This window comes from Barbus barbus (genome assembly GCF_936440315.1).
Source record: "Barbus barbus genome assembly, chromosome: 3".
NCBI classification, from domain to species: Eukaryota; Metazoa; Chordata; class Actinopteri; order Cypriniformes; family Cyprinidae; genus Barbus; species Barbus barbus.
Window position 1 is genome coordinate 16,826,159 of NC_136731.1, and position 27,470 is coordinate 16,853,628.

A 27,470-nucleotide genomic window follows, 5' to 3' on the forward strand; every position below is an offset into this window, starting at 1 on the left:
CACATATGCCCATATATAATGACATGTTTCTTTTATTTCTTGCTATAATTGAATCCCTGACCTGACTTGCAAATGATCCGTTACAAAACTGTTCCCTCTGGTTTGACAAGTTTCAGAGTGATATTAAATAGGATTATCAAGGGTCATCTTGTAGTATCCAATGCCTTTTAAGACACTGTTTTGTTTTTGCATTGTTAACTCTTTATTATAGCCAGCAGAAACATTCTAACACAATTATATCCCCAAAATCAAAAGAAATACAAATAAGATTGTTTGTATTAATAATGAGGACCATTATTTATTTATTATGACAACTACGCACAATTTCTTGTAAAAAACAAAAATATATAATTTTCATTATTTTAATACCTTAATTTATTTCAAAGTTTTTTGTTTGTTTTAGTTTAAATAGTACTTTTAATTTTTTAGTTTTGTGTTATTTGTTTTGTTTATTAAAATTTATAGAATTGTTTTTTTATTTAGTATTTTAAATGAATTAAAATGTAACATTTTTGTTTTATTTTTATTGTTTTGTTTTATTTAGTGTTTTATTTAGTTTATTTTTGTTTAATTTTAATATTTTGTTTAAAATGTACTTTTTTTTAGTTGTACTTTTTTGTTTTAGTTACCTTTTTACATTTGTTTTATTTAAATGTTGTATATGTTTTTTGTTTGTTTGTTTTTGAATTCAAAATAGTTTTGTTTTACTTTTATTTTATAAATGAGTTTTATTTGGTTTTGTTTTATTGATGTATTTTTTGTTTTATTTAAATTTGACGTTGTTTTCATTTGATACGCCCTTTTATTCAAAGTTACTTGCAGTATATTTACTTCCAGGGAAGTAATCAAAGTACTTTGTATTTTATTATTTCCATATTCCATAAGGTCACAAATGGGTTGCTCTTTCTTTGCAGAGGTCAAACCAGCAACCTTCTGACTGCCAGACCTGAGCGTCACAGATCTCCTCATTACTTTTTGACGTCATGCTGCAAATGCTATTAATATCATATTAAATCATACCTATAATTGCAGAGTTGGAGGTTAACCATTCCTGGTGTTCTGAGACTGCTTGAATAAGGAACAGTTAGAAGAATGATAGCGAATCAGATTCTTAGAAGGGGAATTGGAGTTAAATGTGCCAGACTCCATCTAACTGTACCACAGCATCTCTGAGGATCTGTAATCGGAGCGCCGTCCTTTGCTGCTCTGACAGGCAGTTTCTGGGTCACTCCTCAGCCCTGAGAGAGGGCCCAATCAACCAGCATCACAGAGAGAGAGAGAGAGAGAGGGAGAGAGAGAGAGAGAGAGAGAGAGGGAGAGGGAGGTATTTATAGAAAAATGGGGCTTCACTGTACCTTTTTCTTGCAAAAGAATCATTAAAAGACCCAGCTAGCTTGTCCCAGATTTCTGCTCAGCGCTCTGCAAGAGGGTTTGAACTGGACCAACTTAGTGGAGATGTAGAGCCACGGCTGAAGAGAGCTTGACAGCACTCTCCTGATCTTCAATGGACTAATAGGATCCTTGATGGAGGCTAAAGCTGCCGGATCAATTGCTTTTTGGAAATGATGGAGCAGTGACTTGTTGAGAAGGGTGAGGAGGTGCTGACCTGAGGTGACCTCTTACAGCTTGACTTCCACTCAGAAGACCCAGAAACCATGATGAGAAGATTTCTGAAGAGCCAGAAGGGCCGTTTCTCCCTTCGCCAAAGCCGATCGGGATCCCGCAGTGCCTCCAAAGATTTCTGTAAGTTCATAAAGCAGAACTTATATTTTCTTATATTTTCTACATCTTTTATTAAAAAACATATATTTTATTAGACAGTTTAGATGTTTATATATTTTTACCTTTCACTATATGGTAATTTAATGCAGACATATACATAAATTAATATGTTTCCTCAATTCCACAGACCCAAACCCTAACGTGCTGAGAGAATTCCCACTGAATATTGGTGCGTAAAGTAATTGCTTAACCGTTTTGAGTTTTTTTTTTCCATCTGTTATTAGGTCACAAATTCAATTACAAGCAGGTTACAGCACTACAGTAAGTTATATGATGAAGTGGTGAAACTCTGTAATGCCTGAACTGTTCTCTAAAATAAATGCAAAGCCTCTTGTACGGGGATTTTGGCAGTATATATAAATTTCCCCATCAGATATATATTGTTCATACATTCAAATGCATACTTAAATCAATTTGACTTTAGAAATACTAATGCTAATGAAAGTTGATTCTCACATCTCTTTTTATTCTCGCTTCTTATCTATCATGTATTGACTTTTTCCAGAACTGGCCCTTCCAGCAAATAACCAGGGTTGGCCAGAGGAATTTGGCTTTAAGCTGGGTGGAGATGGACCCAGTTACATCCTCTCTGTGGTGGAGGGCAGCAGCGCTTACATGGCGGGATTGCAGCCAGGTGACCAGGTTCTGGAGATCGATGGGCAGAACGTTTCATCCCTCAGCAATAAAGCCCTCATCGCTCTGGCTCAGACCCTCAAGACGGTGCCGCCCAGCATTGGCGTTGTGTCTAGAATTGAACAGGCTAGTTTTTCTTCACTGACATGCCATTTTTACTGTTAATAACAAAACCAACTTAAATTCAGTTTAATTTGACCTAATTCAAGTGGAAAAAAGATTAGAATTTGGTTCATATGGGAAATTGGTTGCAATTTTTTTGGGAACAATTGTCCCAAATCACCTCTATATTCTCTCTCTCTATATATAAATACAGTTGCCATAAAGAGTATTTGCATTGCAACACTTTAATTAATTTGTAATCATTTTTTTTTTTAAGAAAAAAAAAAATGTTTGAGGTGTGAGGTAAGAATTTATTTTGAAAGAAGTCTCTTATTCTGCTTTATTTGAGCACAAATACAGTAAAAACAGTAATACTGTAAAAATATTACAATTTAACATAATTATTTCTTCATATAATTGTTTTATATTTGCATAGATTTTAAAATGTATTATATATTATTCATATAATAAATGCACAGAAATGCATTCCTGTGATTTTCTATTTGAATATATATTAAAATATAATTTATCCCTGTAATGCAAAGCTGAAATTTCAGCATCATTACTCCAGTTTTCAGTGTCATATGACCCTTCAGAAATCATTCTAATATGCTGATTTATTATTATTTTCAGTGTTGAAAATGGTTGCGCTACTTAATGTTTTTACAGAAATATTTGTATCGAGTAATAACATTTTATAGAAATATATATATATACACTGCCCTCCAAAAGTTTGGGAAGCCCTAGAAAAGTGGGGGTTTGGACAATATTGGCATGAATCCTTTTTAATTTGTGATAATTTTGCACTGATAAGGGACAACACAAACTATGAAAACATATTTTATTACATAAACAGTTTATACATAGAAAAAAATAAAATTTTCGATTCATCAAAATATCCACAGTTTATCTGTCAGTTTATTCAAACATTGACTTATATTACTGTATATTACTCCAAGTCTCCTGAAGGATTGCCCAAAGATGATTCACACTGGTTGGACATTTCTTACGGACATCATGGTCCAGTTCCTAGTAGCTCAATTGGGTTGAGGTCGGGTGATTGGGGAGGCCATTCCATGACAGACATGATGGCAGCTGACTGTTTCCTCTCCAAATAGGATTTGCACAACTTGGAAGTTTGCTTGGGGTCAAGCTTGGAAGTTTGATATCGTCCAAAACCACACTTTGCCTGGGGTGTTTCCAAACTTTTGGAGGGCAGTGTATATATATATATAGTGGTGTGAAAAAGTGTTGGCCCCCTTCCTGATTTTTTTTTTTTTTGCATGTTTGTCACACGTTAATGTTTCAGATCATCAAACAAATTTAAATATTAATCAAAGATAACACAAGTAAACACAACATGAGGTTTTTAAATGAAGTTTTTTATTATGAAGGGAAAACAAAATCCAAACCCACATGGTCCTGTGTGAAAAAGTGCTTGCCCCCTAAACCTAATAACTGGTTGGGCCACCCTTAGCAGCAACAACTGCAATCAAGCGTTTGCGATAACTTGCAATGAGTCAGTTACAGCGCTGTGGAGGAATTTTGGCCACTCATCTTGGCAGAATTGTCGTAATTCAGCCACATTGGAGGGTTTTCGAGCATGAACCGCCTTTTTAAGGTCATGCCACAACATCTCAATAGGATTCAGGTCAGGACTTTGACTAGGCCACTCCAAAGTCTTAATTTTGTTTTTCTTCAGCCATTCAGAGGTGGATTTGCTGGTGTGTTTTGGATCATTGTCCTGCTGCAGAACCCAAGTTTGCTTCAGCTTGAGGTCACGAACAGATGGCCGGACATTGTCCTTCAGGATTTTTTGGTATACAGCTGAATTCATGGTTCCATTTATCACAGCAAGTCTTCCAGGTCCTGAAGCAGCAAAACAGCCCCAGACCATCACACTACCACCACCATATTTTACTGTTGGTATGATGTTCTTTTTCTGAAATGCTGTGTTACTTTTACGCCAGATGTAATGGGACACACACCTTCCAAAAAGTTCAACTTTTGTCTCGTCAGTCCACAGAGTATTTTCCCAAAAGTCTCGGGGATCATCAAGATGTTTTCTGGCAAAACTGAGACGAGCCTTTATGTTGTTTTTGCTCAGCAGCGGTTTTCGTCTTGGAACTCTGCCATGCAGGCCATTTTTGCCCAGTCTCTTTCTTATGGTGGAGTCATGAACACTGACCTTAACTGAGGCAAGTGAGGCCTGCAGTTCTTTAGATGTTGTTGTGGGGTCTTTTGTGACCTCTTGGATGAGTCGTCGCTGCGCTCTTGGGGTAATTTTGGTCGGCCGGCCACTCCTGGGAAGGTTCACCACTGTTCCATGTTTTCACCATTTGTGGATAATGGCTCTCACTGTGGTTCGCTGGAGTCCCAAAGCTTTAGAAATGGCTTTATAACCTTTTCCAGACGGATTTCACACTTTTTCACACAGGGCCATGTGGGTTTGGATTTTGTTTTCCCTTCATAAAAAAAAACCCCTTCATTTAAAAACTGCATGTTGTGTTTACTTGTGTTATCTTTGATTAATATTTAAATTTGTTTGATGATCTGACACATTAAAGTGTGACAAACATGCAAAAAAAATAAAAAATCAGGAAGGGGGCCAACACTTTTTCACACCACTGTATATACAACCCGTTTTTGTTTTTTTTCAGGATTCTTTGATGAATATATAGCTCAAAAGAACAGCACTTATTTGAAATAGAAATCTTTTGCAACATTGGTATAGATATCTAAAATAATTTACATTTATATATAAAATAATTATAATATAATATATATGTATATTAACATTATTATAATTAATATAATTAAATTAATATAATAATAATTTATATATATATAAGGTTCCTGTGTTTTGTTAAAGAGACTTCAGATCTCTCCTAATTTTCCTTTGCTTCTGTAATGCAAACCAATGCCACTCACCCTTATCCACTTTACCACCACAGATGGACATTGCCCCGGGGCCTGATGGTCGTTTTGGCTTTACTATAGTGGGAGACAGTCCCCTGCTGGTGGAGGACTGCATGCTCAACTCTCCAGCTGGCCGGAGTGGACTGCGCGCAGGTGACTATGTGATGGAGGTGAATGGGATTCCAGTGAAACAGCACGAGACGGCTGCGGCCATGATCAAGGCCTCTCAGGGACGTACGCTGCGTCTGGGCGTGCTGCGCATGAACCGCTGGCAGAAACGCACCAGCAGCAGCATGAAAGAGACATATCAGAGCGGAGACATGGTGAGGCAGGACCGCAAACACAAAGCTCTGGAGTTCAACAAGAAGGTCAGTCTCAAGGGGCATGGAAAAACTGGCTCACACTTTAATTTAAAGACCAGTTCTCACAAGTAACAAACTATTAACTATGACTTTTGCCTCAGTAAACTGCTAATTTGTTGCTTGTTATTAGTAAGGTAATTGTTAAGTTTATGTATGGGGTAGGATTAAGGGATCTAGAATATGGTCATGCAGAATAAGACATTAACATGGTACTTATAAAGCTACTAGTAAACTAATAAATACTAAAACAACCAATACACTAGTAATATGCATGTTAATAAGCAACTCATTAATAGTGAGAATTGGTCCCTAAACTAAAGTGTTAGAATGTTACTCGAACCTCAAAAATTTAGTTTGGTCTAGTTAAACATAATATGATAGCATATATTTTTTCACTGGCATTTTCAAAGAAAAAAGTGTTGGTGAAGTTAAAATGTTCTGTTCTCAAATTTTATAGGTTGAGGAGATTTTAGGGGAGGAGCCTGAGGTTAAAGAGAGGCTGTTTGATTTGCTGAAGCAGTATGCAAATGAGAGGGACGTTGAAGGCCTGGCGTCTACACTTCCAGAAATACTGCTCACCGAGGAACACCAGCAACTGATTGACAGCATCAGGTACCAATGAGCTTTCATGAATCCAGTTATATGACCCGCCTCCCAATTTATTTATTTATTACATATTACAAATTTTTGATTGCAAGTTTACTCTTTGTGTTTGGATGGGTGGCAAGGGTGAAGTATATTTTATTTTCAACTCCAGAAAACTAAATATTTAGCACCATTCATAAAAGAACCTACCATTTAAAGGAGCATAATTTATTTTGTTTTGTTTATAATAACCCTAGTAAAAAATATTTCTGAGCTACATGCAAAGAAGGAGCCTACATTTTAATTTGAATAGTAACACTGACTAATAACCATCAAGTAATAAAATCATGGAAGTTGTTAGCATTTAATAAAAATGAGGTTCAAGCCCATCTGGAGCTGGTAGAGATGCATGAGGTGTCTGGATGCTTCTGTTGTATTATGAATCAGAATTGTGTTGAGAGATAGCATTGCTCCCTTGAAAGCCCTAGAAAGTATCATATTCCTGTGAAATCATCTGTTATATAGCAATTTTTTTTTAATTCTGCCTCAGCTTTATAGTTTCTCTGTTAGTTCTGTGCTTCAGTTTTGTATCATTGACATACCTAGTGATTTCAGATATGTCATCAGAGCTGATCTGATCCATGCTTTCCTCAAACCTATTTGAAAAGTGTAACAACTTTTAAACTGGAGTAAAATCGTTTAGCATTTTAACATTTTGTTCGTATAGCGAAATCGCGAGATCAGCTTTATAAAGATAAATTTGCTATGTCATTACAGGCGGCCATCTTTAATGAGCTGGCTGTTCCCTCCCATCCTTCTTTAAAAAAAAACTCTTCATGCTTTAAAAAATGAAGGTGACTATGCATACTTTTGCATATTTTTCATCAATAGCTTTTATAAAACTGATCTATTTAATTATTCCTTATAGTCGTTAACAATTAATACGTATATTTTAATATGGTTAGATTATTTATTTCTTTATTTTACGTAATTACTATTAATTTATTATTGTTATTATATTTAATATTATTGTATTTTGTGAAAATATACTCTTATAAGAAGTCTCCCTCTCATAGGTTTGCTTGTGTCGGTTCTCTCTCACTGTAATAACTCGCTGATGTGGGTCTTTGTCAGGAGAATTTGATGCGTCTCATAGCTGGAATGTGCTCAGTTACACTGACGGACCAGTTTTAACAGCAACCGCCCCTTCGCTACCAGTGAGGAATTATGCCCGTGAGGTTTACTGGATAAAATATTGTTTCATCCAGTGTTTATCAGATATGCATGTTATTTTGTTAAGTTAGATACTTGGAAACTCTGAAAATTGGATCACTTATAATCACCCTTACCGCCAAGAGGAGTGAAAAGAAGAACAGCATGCTCCAGATACCTAGATTCACACTAGATTCATCAGCTTGTTCTGATTAACCCTTGATAGCCTACCTCCTTTCATTATCGGGAACCATGAAAGCCTTCTTTAGCAAGTAAGAAATGTTTTTATACTTGCACAAAGCTTTGATTTTTCTGTCATTGTTCATAGGCAAGTTGCTTTTTTATGAGATATTTTTTTGCATGTTTTCAGAATTCGTTTTGTGAGGTTTAAGCACCAGAAAACTATTGATGATGGTATTATGTTTGAAAATTGATCAGATTTGACTTTGAGGCTTTTTATCTTACAATACCGTTTTTTTCTCGCAATTCAGAATTGTGAGATATAAACTTTAAAATCCAGACTTTTTTGAGTTTATATCATATAATTTTGAGTTTTTTGTTTTTTGAGTTTTTATAATTTTGACTTTTTTCTGTGAGTTTTTAAAAAAAAATAAAAAATAAAAAAGGTAATTGCGAGTTTTTATCTTACAATTCAGACCTTTCTAGCAATTCGGAATTACAAGATATCACCTCAGAATTGCAATTTTCTATCTCACAATTCGTAATTGGGAAAAAAAAGTCTCAATTGTCAGATATAAATTCTAATTGGGAGATGTAAACTTGCTATTTGGAGGACAAAAGTAATAATTGTAAGATATCGAATCAGAGTTCTGACTTTTTTTTTTACAATTCCAAGTTAACATCTCACAATTCGGACTTTTTTTGCAAAGTACAGTACAAAAAAAAAACAAATCTCACAATTCAGACTTTTTCCCAACTGTGAGTTTATCTCTCTTGCAATTCTGACATTTTTTCCTAGGAAATGCAAGTTTTTATCTTGCAATTCTGAGTGTAGAACTCAGAGTTCTGACTTTTTTTTCCAGAATTGTGAGATACAAGCCCGGAATTGTAAAATATAAACTCTTATGTTTCCAGAATTGCGAGAAAAAAGAAGAAAATTAAAAAATTGCAATTACCATTTCTTATTATCCCATGGCAGAAACAAGCTTCCATAGCAGACACATGTAGACTGAATGCATCTCAGTGAGAGCATGACCTTTCTAGCTGCATCAATATCACTTGCATTTGGCATGCACCACTGCATGTTCACAGTCCTTCAGTCCACTCCAGTATTGACCAGCTTGTGTGCTGCTCTTTGTCCCAGCAAAAATTTGCCCAGTTCTCCCCTTGGAACCTCCCTATTTTTAAGCAGCCTACTTCTTATAATAAACCTCTCTTAGGTCCGTGACGCACCAGAAGTTTGCACAAAATCCACATAACAACTTTCTTGCTTTAAAGTTGCGAGTTTCCAGCTGAGGTACAAAGCAGCTAAGAAGATTGTGGGACCTTGCTTAGAATTTTGAGGGAATTGTTTCTTTGTGGCTTCAGGTTTTGCATTAAACTACAGCTTTGTATCTGGTTGTCAGCTGTGCAAACTCTACTTTTGTCTTTGCGTCTTGAACTTGGATACTTGAGGATCTTCTAACTCATGCACAATTGTGTGGATCGGATTGAGTAACTCATGCTGACCTGACTTAGATTTCCAGTGGGACGCTTCCTATTTTCTCACTCTCTCTCTGTTCCTGCTCCAGTCTTTCATTCTGTTCTCTCTCTTCACATCTGAAGCAGCTGCAACTTTGCCTCTCGTCTGCAGTTGAAGGCATCTGGTCTACGGTTCTGGATGTAGACTCCTTTTTAATGTTAAACTCCCCAAGGCAACCCAGCACGGAGATGTGGGCGACCTTACCAAAGCTGACTCGATAATGACGTGACCTGAAGTTTCCTTCTTCATCCATGCAACGTCATCGCTCCTCAAGTTGGCGCTAATAAACATCTCCTCATCTGGATACTGGAGATAATGGCTTTTCCGATTATCCTCTTCTACTCGCTAAATGGTTATTTCAGCTTTATGAAGACTCCTCCACTAAAATCAACAGAACATCTCATCATTTCGTTTGAGACTTAACTTAATTTAAAGGAGAGATGGGGCGCGACAGGGGTATCTCCAAGCGTTTTCGGTAAGAAAACTTTCTAGGATCACAAGGAAACTAGGTTCAGAAATTGAGGCTTGATCGAATTTCTAGAGAAATTGTAATCATTTATGCAGTTTCATGCAATACTAGACTTCACAGATACAGAGCAAATAGAAAAGACATTAAAGCTTTGAGACCTACCGTGAAATTCTTTCCATTTGTTGTTGCCATTTTACTTTAAAATCATATTAACTCCTCATTTGGCCTTGTTGTTGAGCATGCTTTCTTTTATAATGCATTTTCCATCATTTTGGCTTGTTAAGAGAATGTTAATCAGTTTGTAAATGGATGGCATGCTTTGTTATTGTGAGCAGTGGCATCCAGAGATACTAAATAGGCTTAGATATCAATTACTTGTGTTAATAGACATCTTTTATTGTTGAATACGTTCTTCATTCTCACCTTCATTCATTTTGAAAAGTGTGTCCTTGATCTGTGTTCCCTCCCCTCTCTGACACGGGGTAATTTTAGATTTCCTGTGACCTCCTTCTAATTGAGGGCATCCTGAACTAAATAAAAGTTAACTTTGAGTAAAATGTGGATTTAAGTTGAATTAGGGGATACTTTCAGGAGTGAATTCACCGAAGAGAGCATGTACTTTTAAACCTTCTATGGCACAGTAGTACTTGAGTAGAATAATGATTCGATCATGTTTAATTCGTAAGCTTTAAAATATTGGTTTTAAGTTAGTATTGGTTTTGTTTTTCTTGGATTGTAATGTCTCAGTGCCGCTGTTGGGCCCTGAGCTCTTCAGATGCAGGAAAACCAGCATAAGTTGCGTGTAGAATGGCTGTTTGTATTTACAATTGCAATTACAGTTGTGAAAATTGCAGTTTGTGATCTAAGCTTCACCTCAGTATGATGTTCTTGTGATTACATACATTATATAGGAATAATTCAGAGGTTCTCAACAGTTTGGTCATGACTCAAAAACAGGTCGCAGCTCTGTTCTGATCAGACAATGCAAAAAAAATAAAGCTAACAATAGAATTATGCACACTGCACAGCTTATGTAGCCCCACCTCTTTTCAGCACTACACTCGTTGTCTTCAGTCTTTTGTTTGTTTTACCAAAAGCTAAGCACGTATGATTTTACTAATGAGCTGCTCATTTTAAAATCTTCCTGCTTCTAACATTGCAATGCATATTACTCAACAATAAGCGAATCCACTTCACCAGCTAATTATTCTTCAACAGCGATGACAGAGTTACGCAAAAACGGAAGTTCAAAGACAAAAACCTAAAAATAATTGTGCACTTGTTTCTTTGACACGTAAAGTCTATAGAACGGCTAAATAGGTTTATAAACTTTTATAGAAGACAAAACTCTTCTTTTGTTGTTGATGTCTCTGGATTATTGTTATTAACATATAGTATTTATGCTTTATATAATATTTATTACTAATATTGTTATTGTTTGGTCTATGCTCTTCATGATAATGTTAATCCATTTTATTGTTTAATTTTAAGGACCTTTTGTTTTTGCACAGTACACAATTTTGGCACCGTGTGGGCTCGCCATTGTCCAAAGTAAGATTTGTGTCCTGAAGCAAAAGCAGCTCTGAAGCAGTGTTTGAGATGATTGCAGCTGGAAGATTAACCCAGAACGGAAGCTCTTGAGCTGCTTCTGGGCTGTGCGTCCCCTCATGATGCTGTCTGTTGCGAAAGTGTCCTTCATGATGCATGGGTTCATTCCTTTTTATGGCTTTATCCTTTTGAATTTTTTTAACGAGTCAAAATAGTCTAGTGGGTAATATATACTATTTTGGTGCTATATGATACATTTAATTTTCACTCACAGATTGGGTTAGTAGAAGATAATGCAGATTCTTATAACTTTGAATTTGGTTTTGAAGGATGGTGAGAATTAAAAATTCAGAGAGGGCTTATATCACAGAGGGCTAAAAAGGGCTTTCTCTTTCACTTTAATCATTCATCCTCTCGGGACTTCTAAATACCCATCAGACATCTTTCTGAAGTCACCTGCTTACCTGCTTAGCTTTTGAAGTTGATCAAACAGGATATTTTTACCCACTCCTCTTCACAGGACAGAAAACAAACGCTTCATTGCGCCACACAAGCTCTTTTTTTCGTTCATAGCAAGTCACAAACATCTCCGTAATCCGGTGTAATTATAGCAGGTTTTCTCATAGCTGTCCCTCCTCCTCCATTTGCCTGTGTGTCTCCATACAGTGCTTCTCTCAGCAGGCTTGAGAGTATGTTCACACGCCTGAATAGTTTCTCCTCTGTGACTCCATCTGCTGTGTGTGTGTGTGCGTGTGCCATGTTTGTCAGGATCTTCATCCCTAAGAAGCACAGGCAGCGCTTTGATGAGATGGTCTCCCAGAGTTTGATCAGTCGCTTGAGGGGCCGAAGCTTCAGCGAGCACAGGAACAATCGGCTACGGCGCAGCCGGAGTGAAGACCACCCCGAACGGCTGCTGTCTGTGTCCACTCGAGCCAGCTCTGTGCCCCGGACCTCCAACGAGGAAGTGGTCATGCCTCCTGCCCGTGGTCTCCGCAAGACCACCTCTCTCATCGCTGGCCATTCCAGCTCCTTCTCTACCCGCAGGTCAGTGGAAGTGTCACAATGGGAACAGCTACACTCTTTTCTTGTCTGTTTATTTTCTGCATTTGTTGCTGATGTGGTAGAATTTTTTATTCCCTTTTGCTTTCATATTTTGTCCTTTTGATGTTAAATATTTTCCTAATTCATATTTTTGTTCATATTTTGAGTGGTCTTCTTTAGCAGACATCTACATTCTCAAGTTTTATATATTATAATAAATTGGATAGATAGAAAATTTCAACAGCTATACTACACATATAATTGTATTTTATTTTATGTTTTTACATTATTTATGCTTTTATTAGTTACAGTTTATTTTAAGGTGTCCCTTTTAAGGTGTAATTATACAATGCACACATACTTTTATTTGACTTTTTTATTAGTTTTTAATATTATTTATGCTTTTATCAGTTACAGTGTAATTATACATTCAAGTACTAAGTAATATTAATTAACACGTAACGTAAAACGCACTGTTAGGGTTTGATTCAGGGTTAGCTGAATGTAATTATTTATAATTTACTGTTATTACTATTATAAGAACATGTAACGTATAACAAGAACACTGTAAAATAAAGTGTTGCCCTTTTATTTTTTTTATGCTTTTATTTTATTTTCATTTGTTTTTGTTACTTAATTCGATTCATATAATCATAATGCTTGATGATGGATAAATTGATACATAAACTGATTGACTGATGCATTGATTTAAATAAATTCATCCCTTCTTGTTGTATTTCCAATTTCACAATTGCTGTAGGCTGTAAATGATGTAGATTTTATGCCACCGCAATATTTCACTCTATGTTATTTTTAGTCATGCTATTTGACACCTGTGTATGTGTGAGAGCATAAATATGACACATCAAGATTCGTCCTCCTCATTATAGCCTATATTATGCTTTAAACGTTATTAGACTTGTGTACAGTATTTCAAAAGCATGAATGAATTCTCTGTTAAGCCAGTGTCCAGTGCATAAATAGGAAATCCTGTCAAACATTATTACAATACACACTTATAGATATGTCTCCAGGAATGCAGGTGTAGTTTATTTTTAATAATGTTGGAAAACTGAAAGTGTGATTATATTGCACTGAAGAATTGCTAGCTGTTTACATAATGACAGCATATACACATAGATATTCTTTAAGCATATGCCTGCAGTGGAAGAAATTCAGAGCTTGTCTGACTATATGTGACTCTGGACCACAAAACCAGTCATAAGGGTACATTTTTTTTAAATTAAGATTTATACATAATCTGAGATCTGAATAAATAAGCTTTCCATTGATGTGTGGTTTGTTAGATAGGGCGAGATTCAACTAATTGAAAGTCTGGAATCTGAGGGTGCAAAAAAAAAAAAAGTTTTTTTTTTGAGAAAATTGCCTTTGAAGTTTGCCAAATGAAGTTCTTAGCAATGCATATCACTAATCAAAAATGTAAGTTTTGATATATTTACTGTAGGAAATTTACAAAATATCTTCATGGAACATGATCTTTACTTAATATCCTAATGATTTTTGGCATAAAAGAAAAATTTTGACCCATTCAATATATTGTTGGCTATTGCTACAAATATACCCGTGCTACTTATGACTATAGTTTTGTGGTCCAGGGTCACGTATTATTAACACTAACTATAGAGAACACAACAAACAGTATTGATTGTATAAAATCTGTGACATTTGAGTTCAAATGTGGCACAAGACGTTTTGTCACTGTTCAGTAAACTTACACTCTTGTACTATGATTATGTAACATTATGCAGAACCTTCATTATGCCACATTTTTAACTTGTATGGATACTATATATACAGTTGTGCTCAAAATTATTCATATCCTTAGTAAATATGATCAAAGAAAGCTGTGTATGTGTATTATATCTCATATAGATATTTTCCAATAATATCAAATTAATATTATTTTAATAAACAATTATATTGTTAATCCACATTATATAAAGATTCTGCTTGACATCTATAGATTGTAATCACTTGTTTTTAAGATGTCACTATCATGTTTCACTAGGACAGTACGGGTGTACAAAGGGAACCAGAGTTTTGGGTTTACTCTACGTGGCCATGCTCCAGTCTGGATCGACTCTGTAATACCAGGTATGAAATGAACCAAAATGGTCATGGTTGTAAGTCTAATTTCGATATTGAAACATTTAATATTTAATTAAGATGGATTAATTTATTTAGATTGTTGTTTTACAATATTATTCTCTTTGTATTTTAAAATATTGTCTTTTATTTTCATAAGGGAAGGGTTTGTGTCTTGTGGTGCATTTATTTTAGTTGACATCCTACATCAAAACAAGGCTATTTTAGAAAGATGAAAAAATATATTTTGGACATGAAACAAGTGAAGGGGAGTGAATTATCAGACATATAACTGAAGCAGATGACGTGAATGCTAAAATCATGAAAGTTCTGTCATTTCTGACTCATGGCGCCCATTAAAAAGTTAAGCTGCAGAAACTGGCAGTGTGCAAGAACAGCAGGAGATGAGAGAGAGAGAGAGAGAGAGAGAGAGACAAGAAGACACAACAGAAGACTCTCCACAGGCTGAGTCAGAGGGGCACAGGTGGTAGAGCTCTGTTTTTATCTAGCCCAAATCCTTTTAGATTCACACTTTTCACACATTCAGCCCTCAAAAGCCAAAAAGGGACATCCATTCTTGGGCAGGAAGTGACAAACACCCAAGCTGCAGCATCTTGACTTTTATATCTTACGTCATTTCAAAGGGCATTTCAGGAACTTTCTCTTAATCTCAGTTGGAGCCCATATGATCTGCTGTCAGTAGTTACTTTCTGCTTGGTTTGTTGCCATTCCCCTGCAGGCAGCCCTGCTGAGAAGGCGGGACTCAAACCTGGAGATCGCATCCTGTTTCTCAATGGGTTGGACATGAGGTGAGGCTTGGGTTGCATTGGAATACATTGCTTCTATCCTAATGTGGGGCTTAAATAAAGTCTAAAGGAAGCAACACTATTATTATGCATATGGGTTCTTCATGCTCATCATTTTATAAAGCCCAGCACACACTGTGCGATTTTGGCCTCGATTTGGTCATCTGAGACAAATTTTCAAAATCTTTAAAGATTCCTATAGGCTAAAATCTGAAGTCTTTGATCGCTTGTTTGACTGACAGCCGATTAAGGGCCATTGCAATCAGATTTGACAAACGTCAAACTGTCTTCGTTTTTCAAGACAAGCCATGATCAATTAATGCTAGAGATTTCTTCTAACTGCCATAAACTCCGGTGCTCCCATCCTCCGCTCACAGAATTCCTATGATATGTTGCCTTTGCTATGATAAGCACCAGTTGCACCGCTGTTTTCATGTGGGTGTGTAGTGCTGCTTACACTATTCTTTATAAATATGCCGGTATTGCTGCCATTCATATACTTTTCATGACAGCCAACATTTCAGCCCCACAAATAATACAGCTCATAGTCGCTGACCGTGTATGGGTTGATAATGTAAAACTCTGGACAAGTTTTCTTGCACGCATCCGTTTTTAATGCGTCTTGACTGTCGTACATTTTGACATTAATAACAATTGAGACCTCACTGTGTGACATGATCATCATGTTCGTACAGTCTGACAAGCAACATTCGTGAAGGACTATTAAAAATCGCACAGTGTGCGCCTGGCTTAAGTCAACCCTGTGTATACTTCGTATTTTTGTACATCCTCTCAGGAGCTGTTCACATGAGAAGGTGGTGTCCATGCTGCAGGGGAGTGGGGCAATGCCCAGCCTGGTGGTTGAAGACGGCCTGCCGGCCTTCACCATGACCGAACCTGAACAGGTGGAGGTTTCTCCACGCTCCCGTGCTCCCATGCTTAGCTCCCTTCAGTGGGTCGCGGAGATCTTGCCTCCCAGTATTCGCGTACAGGGTCGAACCTTCAGCCAGCAGCTTGAGCACCTTCTCACACTCCAAGAGAGATACACCATTTGCAAGGCCCTGGAGGCCTTCTTCCAGCACAGGTGAAGGACATACCCATAATATTTTAGTGAAAGAAAGAAAGGGTATTCTAAGATGGAAATGTCTCCATTGCTTCTCTGAGAACATTCCTGAACTTTATGTGAAATCTGATTTGATAAATTTTTCTTCCGTGCCATTAGAAATGTAGACACTTTGATTGTGGACGTCTTCCCTGTGTTGGATACCCCAGCAAAACAGGTGATTTGGCAGTTCATTTACCAGCTGCTGACCTACGAGGAGCAGGAACACTGCCAGAACAAGATCTCCCGATTCCTTGGCTATAAAGTTACACGTGAGCCCTTCAGTCTGTTTAGAGTATAAGTACATACATATGTATGCATGCATATATTTATTATTGGTAGTGCCAACAGCAGAACCTGAACCTCCAGCCCATGAGCCTCATAGGCGCAGCAGCTCCATGAAGGTTACAGGAACCACCTACAGGAGCAGTGTGAGGGGACGCAGCTCAGATGATCTGGTCATTGGCACCCACTTGGGCATGGGTAAGCTGTCTTCGAACACTATGTTGGATTACACATTATAACGTAGGACAGCAGTTTTCACATTTTTGATGCCATTGATATCTTACTAGGGCTGCCTATAGTCAAAAAAGTGGTCATCTCATATTGTCTGACTAGCCTCACGAAGTGTGTTTAAAAAATTACTGTTAAACATTTTATCTTCAACATTCCTTATACATTTTTCAAAATTATCATTTTCTACCAGCCACCTAGCACCTGGAAGTCTGCAGACTCCAATATAACAACCACTGGCATGCAGGCATACACTGGCATAAACATGTTTAGCTACCTATATATGGAGTAAAATTGTGTCAACTTTCACACCTTGTATTATGTACCACAAAAACAGCATTGTAGGAAGTGGGGAGCTTATGTACCATCATTAAAAACTGCAACTTTCTTAGCAAATTGAAATGAGAGTTGATGGGCTATTTTCTTACTTCATGAGGTATTTGCACTGAGCCAGTGGAGGTGGCACCTATGAGACTGACTCCTGGAGAGAGACAATCAGGGGATGGAACATCCTTACCAGAGACCCCCAACAACCTGACTAATGTGAGCACTCTTCTTTGATTATACAGGTTTACAAACACTGAAAACGTTTGCAAAAATTGAAGCTTGAGCAAGTGCACTGTTTTTATATTAGCAAGCTAGTCCCTGTGCTCTATCTAGCTGTCAGCTGTGTATGCTGAGCTGGAGAATGTCTATGCCGGGAAGAGATCCAAATCCCTCAAGAATCGACCTCCTCCAACTCCTGAAACTCTGGTTAACATAGACATCTTCCCGCATGCTTCCTCACAGTCCTTCAGGGCACACTCTTCCTCTCCATCTGTTCGGGCCACTTCAGGTACAGTCAGTGTACTTCTAAGTTTTTTATTGGCATTGTAGTTTGTGACTTCTAGAAAATCCTTGTAATTTCTTTGTGTAATAGGTAGGAATTTCATCTGAGACAGTGTCTTTTATCTCCTTAACCTTTACTTTTCCATCTTTTCCATCTCAGGTAGCCGCAAATCTGCATCAGCACAGCCCGTGCCGCCGCCTCCACCACCACCTCCACAACCTGACTCTTGGATGCAGGAGCCTCCACTGAGTCCCCAGTGCCCCTTCTACCCTCCAGGTCTTCCCTCTCAAACCAGTGCTGAGTCCAACCCATACATCAGTTTAGACAGCCCACCTCTCTCTCCACCCTCTCCTCCGGACTACCCCCCTAGTCCACCCATTAGGAAGAAGCGCTACACCTTCTCACGTCCACCTCGTACCTCTGACACAGATTTGTTCATGGAGGCTCTGAGCGAGCAGCTAGGACAGCAGTTATCTGTGGATGACTTCCTGTCACCAGAGAATGACTATGAAGAGGTTTGTATATTAGAATGGTTAATTAACTTGATATTTGATACAAGATCAATTGCTAATCTTCATTGGTCTATTGCAAAAACTCAATGCTATTTGTATATTTTACTTCAAAATAACACCAGGATATTGTCCAGATGACATTCCAGAATGAGGAAGAGGAGGTAGAGGAGGAAGAGGAAGAGGAGGAGGAGGAGGAGGAGGAGGAAGAGGGTCTGTACATGCCTCCCGAGCTAAGCAGTCCAAGCGAGGTACATAGCAGCAGCGAGGATGCCAGCTCTCTTACCTACTCCTCCAGCTCAGAGCACATTCCTCCACCCCCTCTGACTCCTCCTCCCCCTCCCCCCGTCCAATTTAATGACCCCCCTCCACCTGCTGGATTCACCCCTGACTATGCACCCCGACATCTGACCTTCCGTCGCCACCCTGGACCTCCTCCGCCGCCTCCGCCAAGAGCCAACCCACCTCAAAAAAGACAATCCATTCACAAGGTGTTGCCCACATGTGATGAGCTGATGACCCAGCACCAAGTCCTTCAGGAGCACCACTCGCTTCCAGTTCAACCAACAGCCACCCACCCTCAGCAATCTCAGCAGCAGATGCATCAGTCTCTGCCCCCTATGCCCTCTCCAGAAATAAACCAGTCACCTATCCCCAGTCATGCAATCTATGAGATGCACCATCAGGTTCATCCAGCTCACCAGGTTCACCAACACCACCAGGTGCAACAGGATCACCAGATGCATCCAATCCATCAAAATAAACCAAGTCACCAATCTCAGTCTATTAAAGTGCACCAAAGCCACCGCTCACACCAGACTATTCAGACTCAACTATCTAGCTCCATGGATAGGCTTGATAGGATTGAAAGAAAGGAACGCTCGGATAGACATATCTATGACATGCAGCCCCAGCCCTTGCATCCAGATCAACAAGTACACCATGCTTATCAGATGCATCAGAGTCATCAGGCTCACCTCTCAAGCTCCATGGATAGACTTGACCGATTGGAGCAGATACAGCGTTTGGAACGTTTGGAACGTTTGGAACGCTTGGAGCACATGGAGCGAATCGAAAGACTAGACAGGGTGGACAGACAAATACACCAGGCACAAATGGCTCAAGCAGTTTCTCAAGCTATTCAGCCATCTCAGCAGACTCAGCAACAGTACCACCACCAGATGCATCAAGCTCCGCCGCCAACCCGACACATTCACCAGATTGAACACATACACCAGGTTCAGCCAATCCAGTCATCTCCTCAGTACCACCAGATTCACCAGCCCCACCAACCTCACCAGACCCAACAGATTCTTTCAACCTTCCAGCCTCATCCTTCGCAACAGCAGCTTCAGCAGATACAGCAGCAACAACAACTTCAACAGCAGCTTCAGGTGCAGCAGCAGCAGCAACAGCTTCAGCAACAGCAGATTCAGCAGCAGCAAGCTCAGCAGATTCAGCAGCAGCAACAGCATCGTTCAACCCCACAGATTCCCCCCATTACACAGGCCAGACAGAGCCCTCAACCCATGTACCACGAACTTCGTCACCACCATCACCATCACCACCACCATGAGGCCCTGTCCAAAACGCAACCATCAAGTACACCCCAACCTCAAACTCACCACCCCACTGATGGGCCCGCTGTGGAGCCTCCTCCTCCTCCTCCACCTTTACCCCCACCTTGCATGCCTCCTCCGCTCCCAAAGGCCTCTCCACAAAAATCAGACTCCAGTCATATGAGTGTAAAGCGGCTACGATGGGAACAAGTGGAAAATTCTGAGGGAACCATTTGGGGACAGGTAAGAAGTTTCACCCTAATAAACTGAGTCTTTGTGTGAATTGCGTGTGTCTTAAATGGCTGACTCAATGAATCTTGATTATGTTTTGCGCCAGTTTTAGCTAAAGGAGATCTAAATCTCGCGGTCACTTATATTTGCAATTTCAAGCAGATGCAACAGCATGAGATAAATTAAAAATGCTAAAATCTCTGGTAATAGTTGGAGGAGACCTTGAAAAAAGTTATATGGCATTTAAGACATATATTGGTCCATTGTAATGATGGAACATTTCAGGATGTCCATCATTATGAGATTGGCTCAGAATGAAGAATGTAAGGACAGATGTGGTTTCTCACTGCAGTTGGAAGAAGATTCTGATTATGACAAGCTGAGTGACATGGTGAAATACCTAGACTTGGAGCTTCATTTTGGGACCCAAAAGAGCCCTGGTGAGTAAAATGTGAGAAAAGTAATATGTATAACTAATTTCCAAGAGAACAAAAAAAGCTGTCGACAAGCTGAGAAGGGAGTTGCTTTCTATATCTTTCAAAGAGAGAGATACAGTGTGGTCCATAGGTAGTAGTCGACATTTATTGCTTGTAGAGTTTACTGAACTGCATTTCTGTGTCTTCTAATACTTAAAAGCACCATGAAGTCTATAATTTAAAGTGAGAAAATGAGGAACACCTGTGAATCTGCCCAGAACTGGCTGTCCTCCAAATCTGAGTATTCAGACAAGAAGAGCCATAGTAAAAGAGGACACCAAGATGCCTGCGGCAGATATGAAGGAGTCACCTGTGATAACAATAGCCTGTACAATTCATAAATCTAGCTCAAACTAAAGGGTTGCAAGAAGAAAGTTGGGGAAAACTCTCACCTTGGAATAACATCTTTATAGCACATCTTACAGAAGACAAACAAGATATAGAGAAAGATTCTATGGTCTTATAAGATGGAAATTAATCTCCTGAGTCAATGACCTTTAATATAAAGTTTTTTTAGTTAATCTAAACCCTGTACATAATATCCAGGAAAAATGATTGTCTTGTAAGTCATGCCTTTAATATTTTAGGCACTGGAGCTGCTCTCAGGTTATGTAAAATAAGATGAACCCCACCATATGTTGTAGTTTGCAGTAGGAAGCCAGACTTCCCAGACTTTTTGACTTGCAGTGTGTCTATTTATAATGGTGAAAGCAAAATGTTATTGGTCATAATGAAGTTTTAATTGCAAATATTGGCTGTACAAAGTATGTTTGTTTACTTTGGATGAAGAATGGTGATAAAGCTTGCCAGAAAGCACTACTCCAGTAGTCTTGCATAGCCAGACCTTCAAACTGACAGCAGAAGGTCTGGACTCCATAGCAGCTTTTGTTGGCCAAGGACTGTCCAAGAGGACATCTGACAGACATGTAAAGCAATGAATCACAGTTTGTTTTGTTCAGTATCATGTTTAGGGGTGTGAAATTGTTGAAGTTGATGTCCCTACAGTAACAGACTGGCGTGCAGTTGATTCAAGAACGTTGTGCAAGTTTATGATGTGATTATTGTTATAAACTCAATGGCTTTCTTACTCCATGAAGGGGTTTGGCGACATGACTGCTGCGTTTCAGTGCTGAACGACAAAGAACATCTCTCAGAAATCCTGTAGAATTCAACCAATCAGATGATGACTTCAGAATTTCTGAACGGTTTCATTTTTTGTGTGCTGTATGTATCTGACGTTCAGCCAACGGTCCGTAAACTACTATTCCAGTATATGAGGAGGCAGGCTTGTGTGACACAACTACTTTTTCCTATCATTTCCAACCAACATCACTTACAAGATGTAGGTTGGAAATATGTAATATGTAGGAATTTCCCAGGAGGACTTGAAGGCAGCATAGGCCCTAACTATCCTTTTATTAGTTGACACAATGATTTCTGTTACAAGTTCTTTTCACTCACACTACGATTCATTTCTCAGTTTCTCTTCCAGAGCCCTCACCTCAGGTGGAGACTTTCAAGAAGAAAGATGTGGTGGAGATTCTCTCCCATAAGAAAGCATACAATGCTTGTGAGTAGCAAACAATGCTTCATAATTTTTCTAGTTAAATATCATTTTTGGGGGAAAAAAATACATCACAGTACAAAAGTGTAATGGGCTATAAATGGTCATTTGTGCTCAGTTTGGTGGAGTTTACGTGTAAATGTTTAGATGTTTATGTGTGCGTCCCAGTCAAGTATTAACTTGTGTTATAGACCTACATGTGTCCTTTTTTTGTCTTGCTCTGCGACAGTACTGTTTTTGTTTGTAAATTATAGACTTGATAATAGCATGCTCCTTTCGCTAACTGACCCAGTTGTTAGACTACAAGCTTCTTAGCGTTTAGCTATTAGCCTATAAGCACATGCCCTTGTACACTTTGTTATTAAGACTCTTCTACTATCTTTATAGCAATCTTGATTGCCCATCTGAAGCTGTCACCAAGCGAGCTACGCCAGGTGCTGATGACGTTGTCAAGTGAACGTTTAGACTCATCACATATTAAACAATTGCTCCTATATGCACCAGATGATGACGAGGTTAGACAATACGAGCAGTACAGAGACGACCCAAGCAAACTCAGTGAGCCCGATCAGTTTGTCCTACAGGTACATGACTAATGATAGAGTTTCATGAATATTTATTAAAGTTTTCTGTGGTTGCATTTGATATATGATAATATGCAAAGTTGTATTTTTTTTTTAAATGTATATTATTTATTTTAATATAATTCCAACTATATGTGCACTTGTGTATATACAGTGCCCTCCAAAGGTATTGGAACAGTGAAGACAAAATTGCTCTGTTGGCTGTGGAGTCAAGACATATACAAATATGATTAAAAGATGAATATGAGACAAAACTACAGAATGTCACATTTTATTATTGAGTGATTCAACACATAGATGTTTTACCAGCTAAGAAGTTCAGCACTTTTAGAGTTTCATCCCTCTATCTGATGTGAGCATAAGTATTGGGACAGTTGCCTCACAGGTCTTTCTAAGTGATCAGCTGTGTCCTGTTGCATTAATTCTTCAGATATTAAAAGCAGGGAATGTGTTGTATCAGTTATATCCATTACTTCTGTATTCTGAATCGTGCATTCGATGATGACACACACAAACCAGGATGAAGATGAGGAAGTCAATTAGAGTTATAGCAAAAATAAAGGGCATGGAGAAATCAAGAGTTTGGAAACCACCAGCGACACCAGCAACCAACAACGACCTGATCGGCTGAGAAAACAACAGTAGTTGATGACAGACAAATCATAAAAGCTGTGAAAATGAATCCTAAAAGACGTGTCTGTAAAATCACCAACAACTTCCAGAAAGCTGGGGTGATGCTCTGACAATCTACTGTCCTCAGGAGACTTTGACACAGAATTACAGATGCTACACAGCAAGATGCAAACCTCTGACCAGCACCAAAAATAGAAAGGCAAGATTAGAGTTTGCAAAAAAGCACAAAGATGAGCCAGAAGAGTTTTGGAGCTGTGTTTATGGACCGATGAGACAAAGATGAACCTTTATCTAAGTGATCCGAAAGGAAAAATGTGGAGAAAAAAGGGAACTGCAAATGATCCCAAGCATACAGCCTCATCTGTAAAGCATGGTGGAGGTGGTGTCATAGCATGGGCATGCATGGCTGTCTCTGGAACAGGCCCTCTCAACTTTACTGATGACTTAATGTATGATGACAGTAGCAGAATGAATTTGGAAGGGTACAAAACCATCTTGCCAACCAATATTCAACAAAATACCACCAGATTCATTGGGAAGTGCTTCATATTTCATCAGGACAATGACCCAAAACACCCTGCCAGTTCAGTCAAGGAATTTATAAGGGCAAAGAAATGGAAAGTCTTAGATTGCCCAAGTCAATCTCCAGATTTAAATCTGATTGAACATGAATTTGACCAGCTGGAGAGGAGAGTAAAGGCAGAAACTCCCCAAAACAAGCAACAATTGGAATTGGCTGCATTAAAGGCTGGGAAAAGCATTTCAAAGGATGAGACCAAGAGTCTGGTGATGTCTATGGGTCACAGACTCACTGCTGTGATTGTGCTCAAGGGATCTGCAACTAAATAATAGCTTTTAATCTTTTATATCTGCCTTATGTTCAACTGTCCCAATACTTATGCTCACATCAATGAGTGGGATGAACTCTAAAAGTGCTGTTCTTTTTATTTGGTAAAACATGTATGTGTTGAAATGGCTAATAATAAAATGTGACATTCAATAGTTTTGTCTCATATTCATCTTTTAATCATATTTGCAAATGTCTTGACTCCACAGCCAACAGAGCAATTTTGCCTTTACTGTTCCAATACTTTTGGAGGGCACTGTATATTGTGTATATTGCATATATTTTGTCTATATTGTTTATGTTCAGATGCTATCAGTGCCAGAGTATAAGACCCGTTTGAAAAGCCTGCATTTTAAGACTACGTTGCAAGAGAAAACAGAGGAGATGAGGGGGGCCTACGACTGTGTTTTTAAGGCTTCATTGGAGCTCAAAAACAGCAAAAAACTGGCCAAGATTCTGGAGGTATAATTCCTTCATTTCCACAGAGTCATTTAGTTTCTACCCAGGCACACATAATCATACAGTCTTGAAAACAATCACACAAAGAAATTAATTCACGGATAAAAGATTGTTGACGTGGCAGGCTTTTCATAATGCATACTCAAATATACAATGCCAGTGCACACATTGGATAAATATGATCTTCCTATCATAGCATGTATATTCATTTCCTTATTTTTTTTTCCAGTTTGTGCTGGCTATGGGGAATTATCTGAATAACGGCCAACCCAAGACGAATAAAACAACTGGATTTAAGATCAATTTTCTCACTGAAGTAAGCCTTTTGCAGACGAGTTCATGAGATTATTCTCATCATTAATTTGTGTGGTTTATTTTTTATATGTATATAGCCTTATATACATATAAAATGTATGTAATGTATGTAACTGTATTATTATTATGTAACTGTAATACTAAATTTTTTCTGGTTGAAGCTCAGTACCACCAAAACAGTCGACGGAAAGTCAACATTTCTGCATATCCTGGTGAAATCATTGTGCCAGCACTTTCCAGAGGTTCTGGACTTTGGGAAGGAGCTTGAGATGGTGCCACAAGCAGCCAAAGGTGAAGATCTACTTGAGTCCCCAGACTTATATGCAGTCCGAAATCTTTTTTTTTTTTTGTGATGTCTCTTAGTCCAAGCCTATAGACTCATTCAAATACTAATTTACACAACCCATGGTGCTTCTCATCAAGTTTTGTCCAAAACATTGAGCACCATTCCCAGTTAATGTTGGTTTTTTGTTTACATAAAAGATTATGCAGAGATCAGATCTCTTTCATATTATCCATTGCTTTGTTCTCCACAGTGAATCAAAGAAACATCACTTCTGACTTCAATGACTTACATGTCACAATCCAGGACATTCGTTTAGCCTGCCAGAAGATGCCAGCCACCGCTGAGGATCGATTTGCCATTGTTATGAGTGTATCCTCCCACCAAAACATCCAAATTGACTATATATGATCTTAGCATGTATTCTGCTAAATTTAACTGTGCCATATTTGTAACTATAAGACTTTTCCAAGCAGATCCAGGTCAGATAGCCATCAGGACAAGATTATATAAACATTTCAACCATTGAATATACTTGATATCTGCCAAATTCATAACAAACCACCTTAACTACTTGCATGTAGGGGTTTCTGGAAAACAGTCACCCTGCTGTGCAGTCTCTGGAGTCCCTGCAGCAGCTGGCAATGGAAGAGTTCTGCAAAGTCGCATCATTCTTCGGTGAGGATGGAAAAGCCACCACCACAGAGAGTTTCTTCGGTATCTTTGCAGAGTTCATGGCTAAATTTGAGGTAAGTTTTGAATTAGATGACTTGATGGATATTTTCATGAAATGTAGTAAATGAATGCCGAATGCTAGTAGAGAAATGTATTGAGGATTTTAGCACAGACAGGTGGCAAAAAAATAGGTCACTCTTCCTTCCCAGCTCTCTTGAGAGCTGTTTTTTTCACATTCTGCTCCCTTACAACACAACTAGTTAACAGACATAAGCAATGTCTATTACAAAGTACAACAGTGAATGCACTGATAAATCAAAAGAAAGGAAAGTTGCAGTTTTCACAAGAAAGTAAGACATCAATTTCATTGTTGAATAGATGTACAACTGATATTTTTGAATACTGGCTGATATTGAATTTTTGTTCATATAATAATGAAATTATTCAACCTGATGATATATGCTGTGTACACTCTTAAAATGAAAGGTTCTTTATTGGCATCAGTGTTTCCGTGAAGAACCTTTAACATCCATAGAACCTCTTCAATGCACAAAATATTCTTTATAACGGAAAAAGGCTCATTAAATTATTAAAATGGAAATAGTTCACCCAAAATGAAAATGTACTCACCCTCAGGTCATCCAATATGTAAATGAGTTTGCTTCTTCGTCAGATTTATCATTTCATCACTTGCTCACCAATGGATCCTCTGCAGTGAATGGGTGCCGTCAGACCCGCATGACTCCAGTCCATCAGTTAACATCTTGTGAAGCGAAAAGCTGCATGTTTGTAAGAAACAAATCCATCATTAAGTGTTTTAACTTTAAACCATCACTTCTGACCAAAAATCCACTCCATTCACGGCAGAGCATCCATTGGTGAGCAAGTGATGTAATGATAAATTTCTTCAAGATTTTATCTAGACTTCTTCTTGAATAGCCGAAGGGTGAGTACATTTTCAGCATAATTTCACTGAAGGTTTCTGAGAAACCCAAAAGGTTTTTCAGTTGCATTGTTATGAAAACCCTCTTTTGTAACCTTCATTTTACAGAATGCCTATGAGGTTTATATGCATTTTAAAGCTATTGTTATGTATTTCAATATGTTCATTGTGTGCTGTTGTGTTTAGAGGGCTTTGAGTGATATCCAGACTACAGAAAACCCTCCACGTAGTCCCAGGAGCCCTCGCATGACCTCTCCTGTAGCCTGGTGAAGAAACCACCCTACATACTCGTACAATACAGACTTGCAGTACATAAATGTTCACTTACATACTGTCCACTCCAATACCTGTCCAGTCTAAATTTAGTAATAGCCTTATGGTAATTCAAGGACATGTGTACAGTAGCAAACTAATGCACAAGCACCAGGGTCCTGGCAAGTTATAAAGCTGAACTCTCAGGCACAGACTGGACAGGAAAGCCTTAGAGCAAAAGGTGCAGGGAAAGATTAGAAATTGCTTTAAAACACTTGACCAGATTTGGTCTAGGATGTTCTTTACAGGATGGACTGTGTGATTGCTCTTGGCTCTTAAAAACCAGGAATGGAGTACAAAGTTGTGGTAGTGGATTCTGTAAATCGTAAGTGCAGTTAGATAAGATATTTAATGTAATTAGAACTGTGA

The 27,470-nt window shown here is 38.4% G+C and overlaps 1 protein-coding gene across 1 annotated transcript; it reads left to right on the forward strand.

The window, feature by feature from the left end:
• Positions 1–1,655: 1,655 nt before the first annotated feature.
• grid2ipa (glutamate receptor, ionotropic, delta 2 (Grid2) interacting protein, a) lies at positions 1,656–27,059 on the forward strand (the record flags this gene model as incomplete). Its single annotated transcript, XM_079381571.1, has 24 exons — positions 1,656–1,743; positions 1,910–1,951; positions 2,288–2,541; positions 5,472–5,804; positions 6,256–6,410; positions 12,083–12,358; positions 14,385–14,470; positions 15,201–15,270; positions 16,064–16,351; positions 16,490–16,641; positions 16,712–16,852; positions 17,319–17,425; positions 17,543–17,717; positions 17,871–18,226; positions 18,346–20,022; positions 20,363–20,450; positions 21,967–22,056; positions 22,438–22,634; positions 24,421–24,576; positions 24,803–24,889; positions 25,050–25,179; positions 25,425–25,543; positions 25,756–25,920; positions 26,976–27,059. The coding sequence occupies 24 exons, from the start codon at positions 1,656–1,658 to the stop codon at positions 27,057–27,059; spliced, it is 5,316 nt and encodes a 1,771-aa protein (XP_079237697.1).
• Positions 27,060–27,470: the final 411 nt, after the last annotated feature.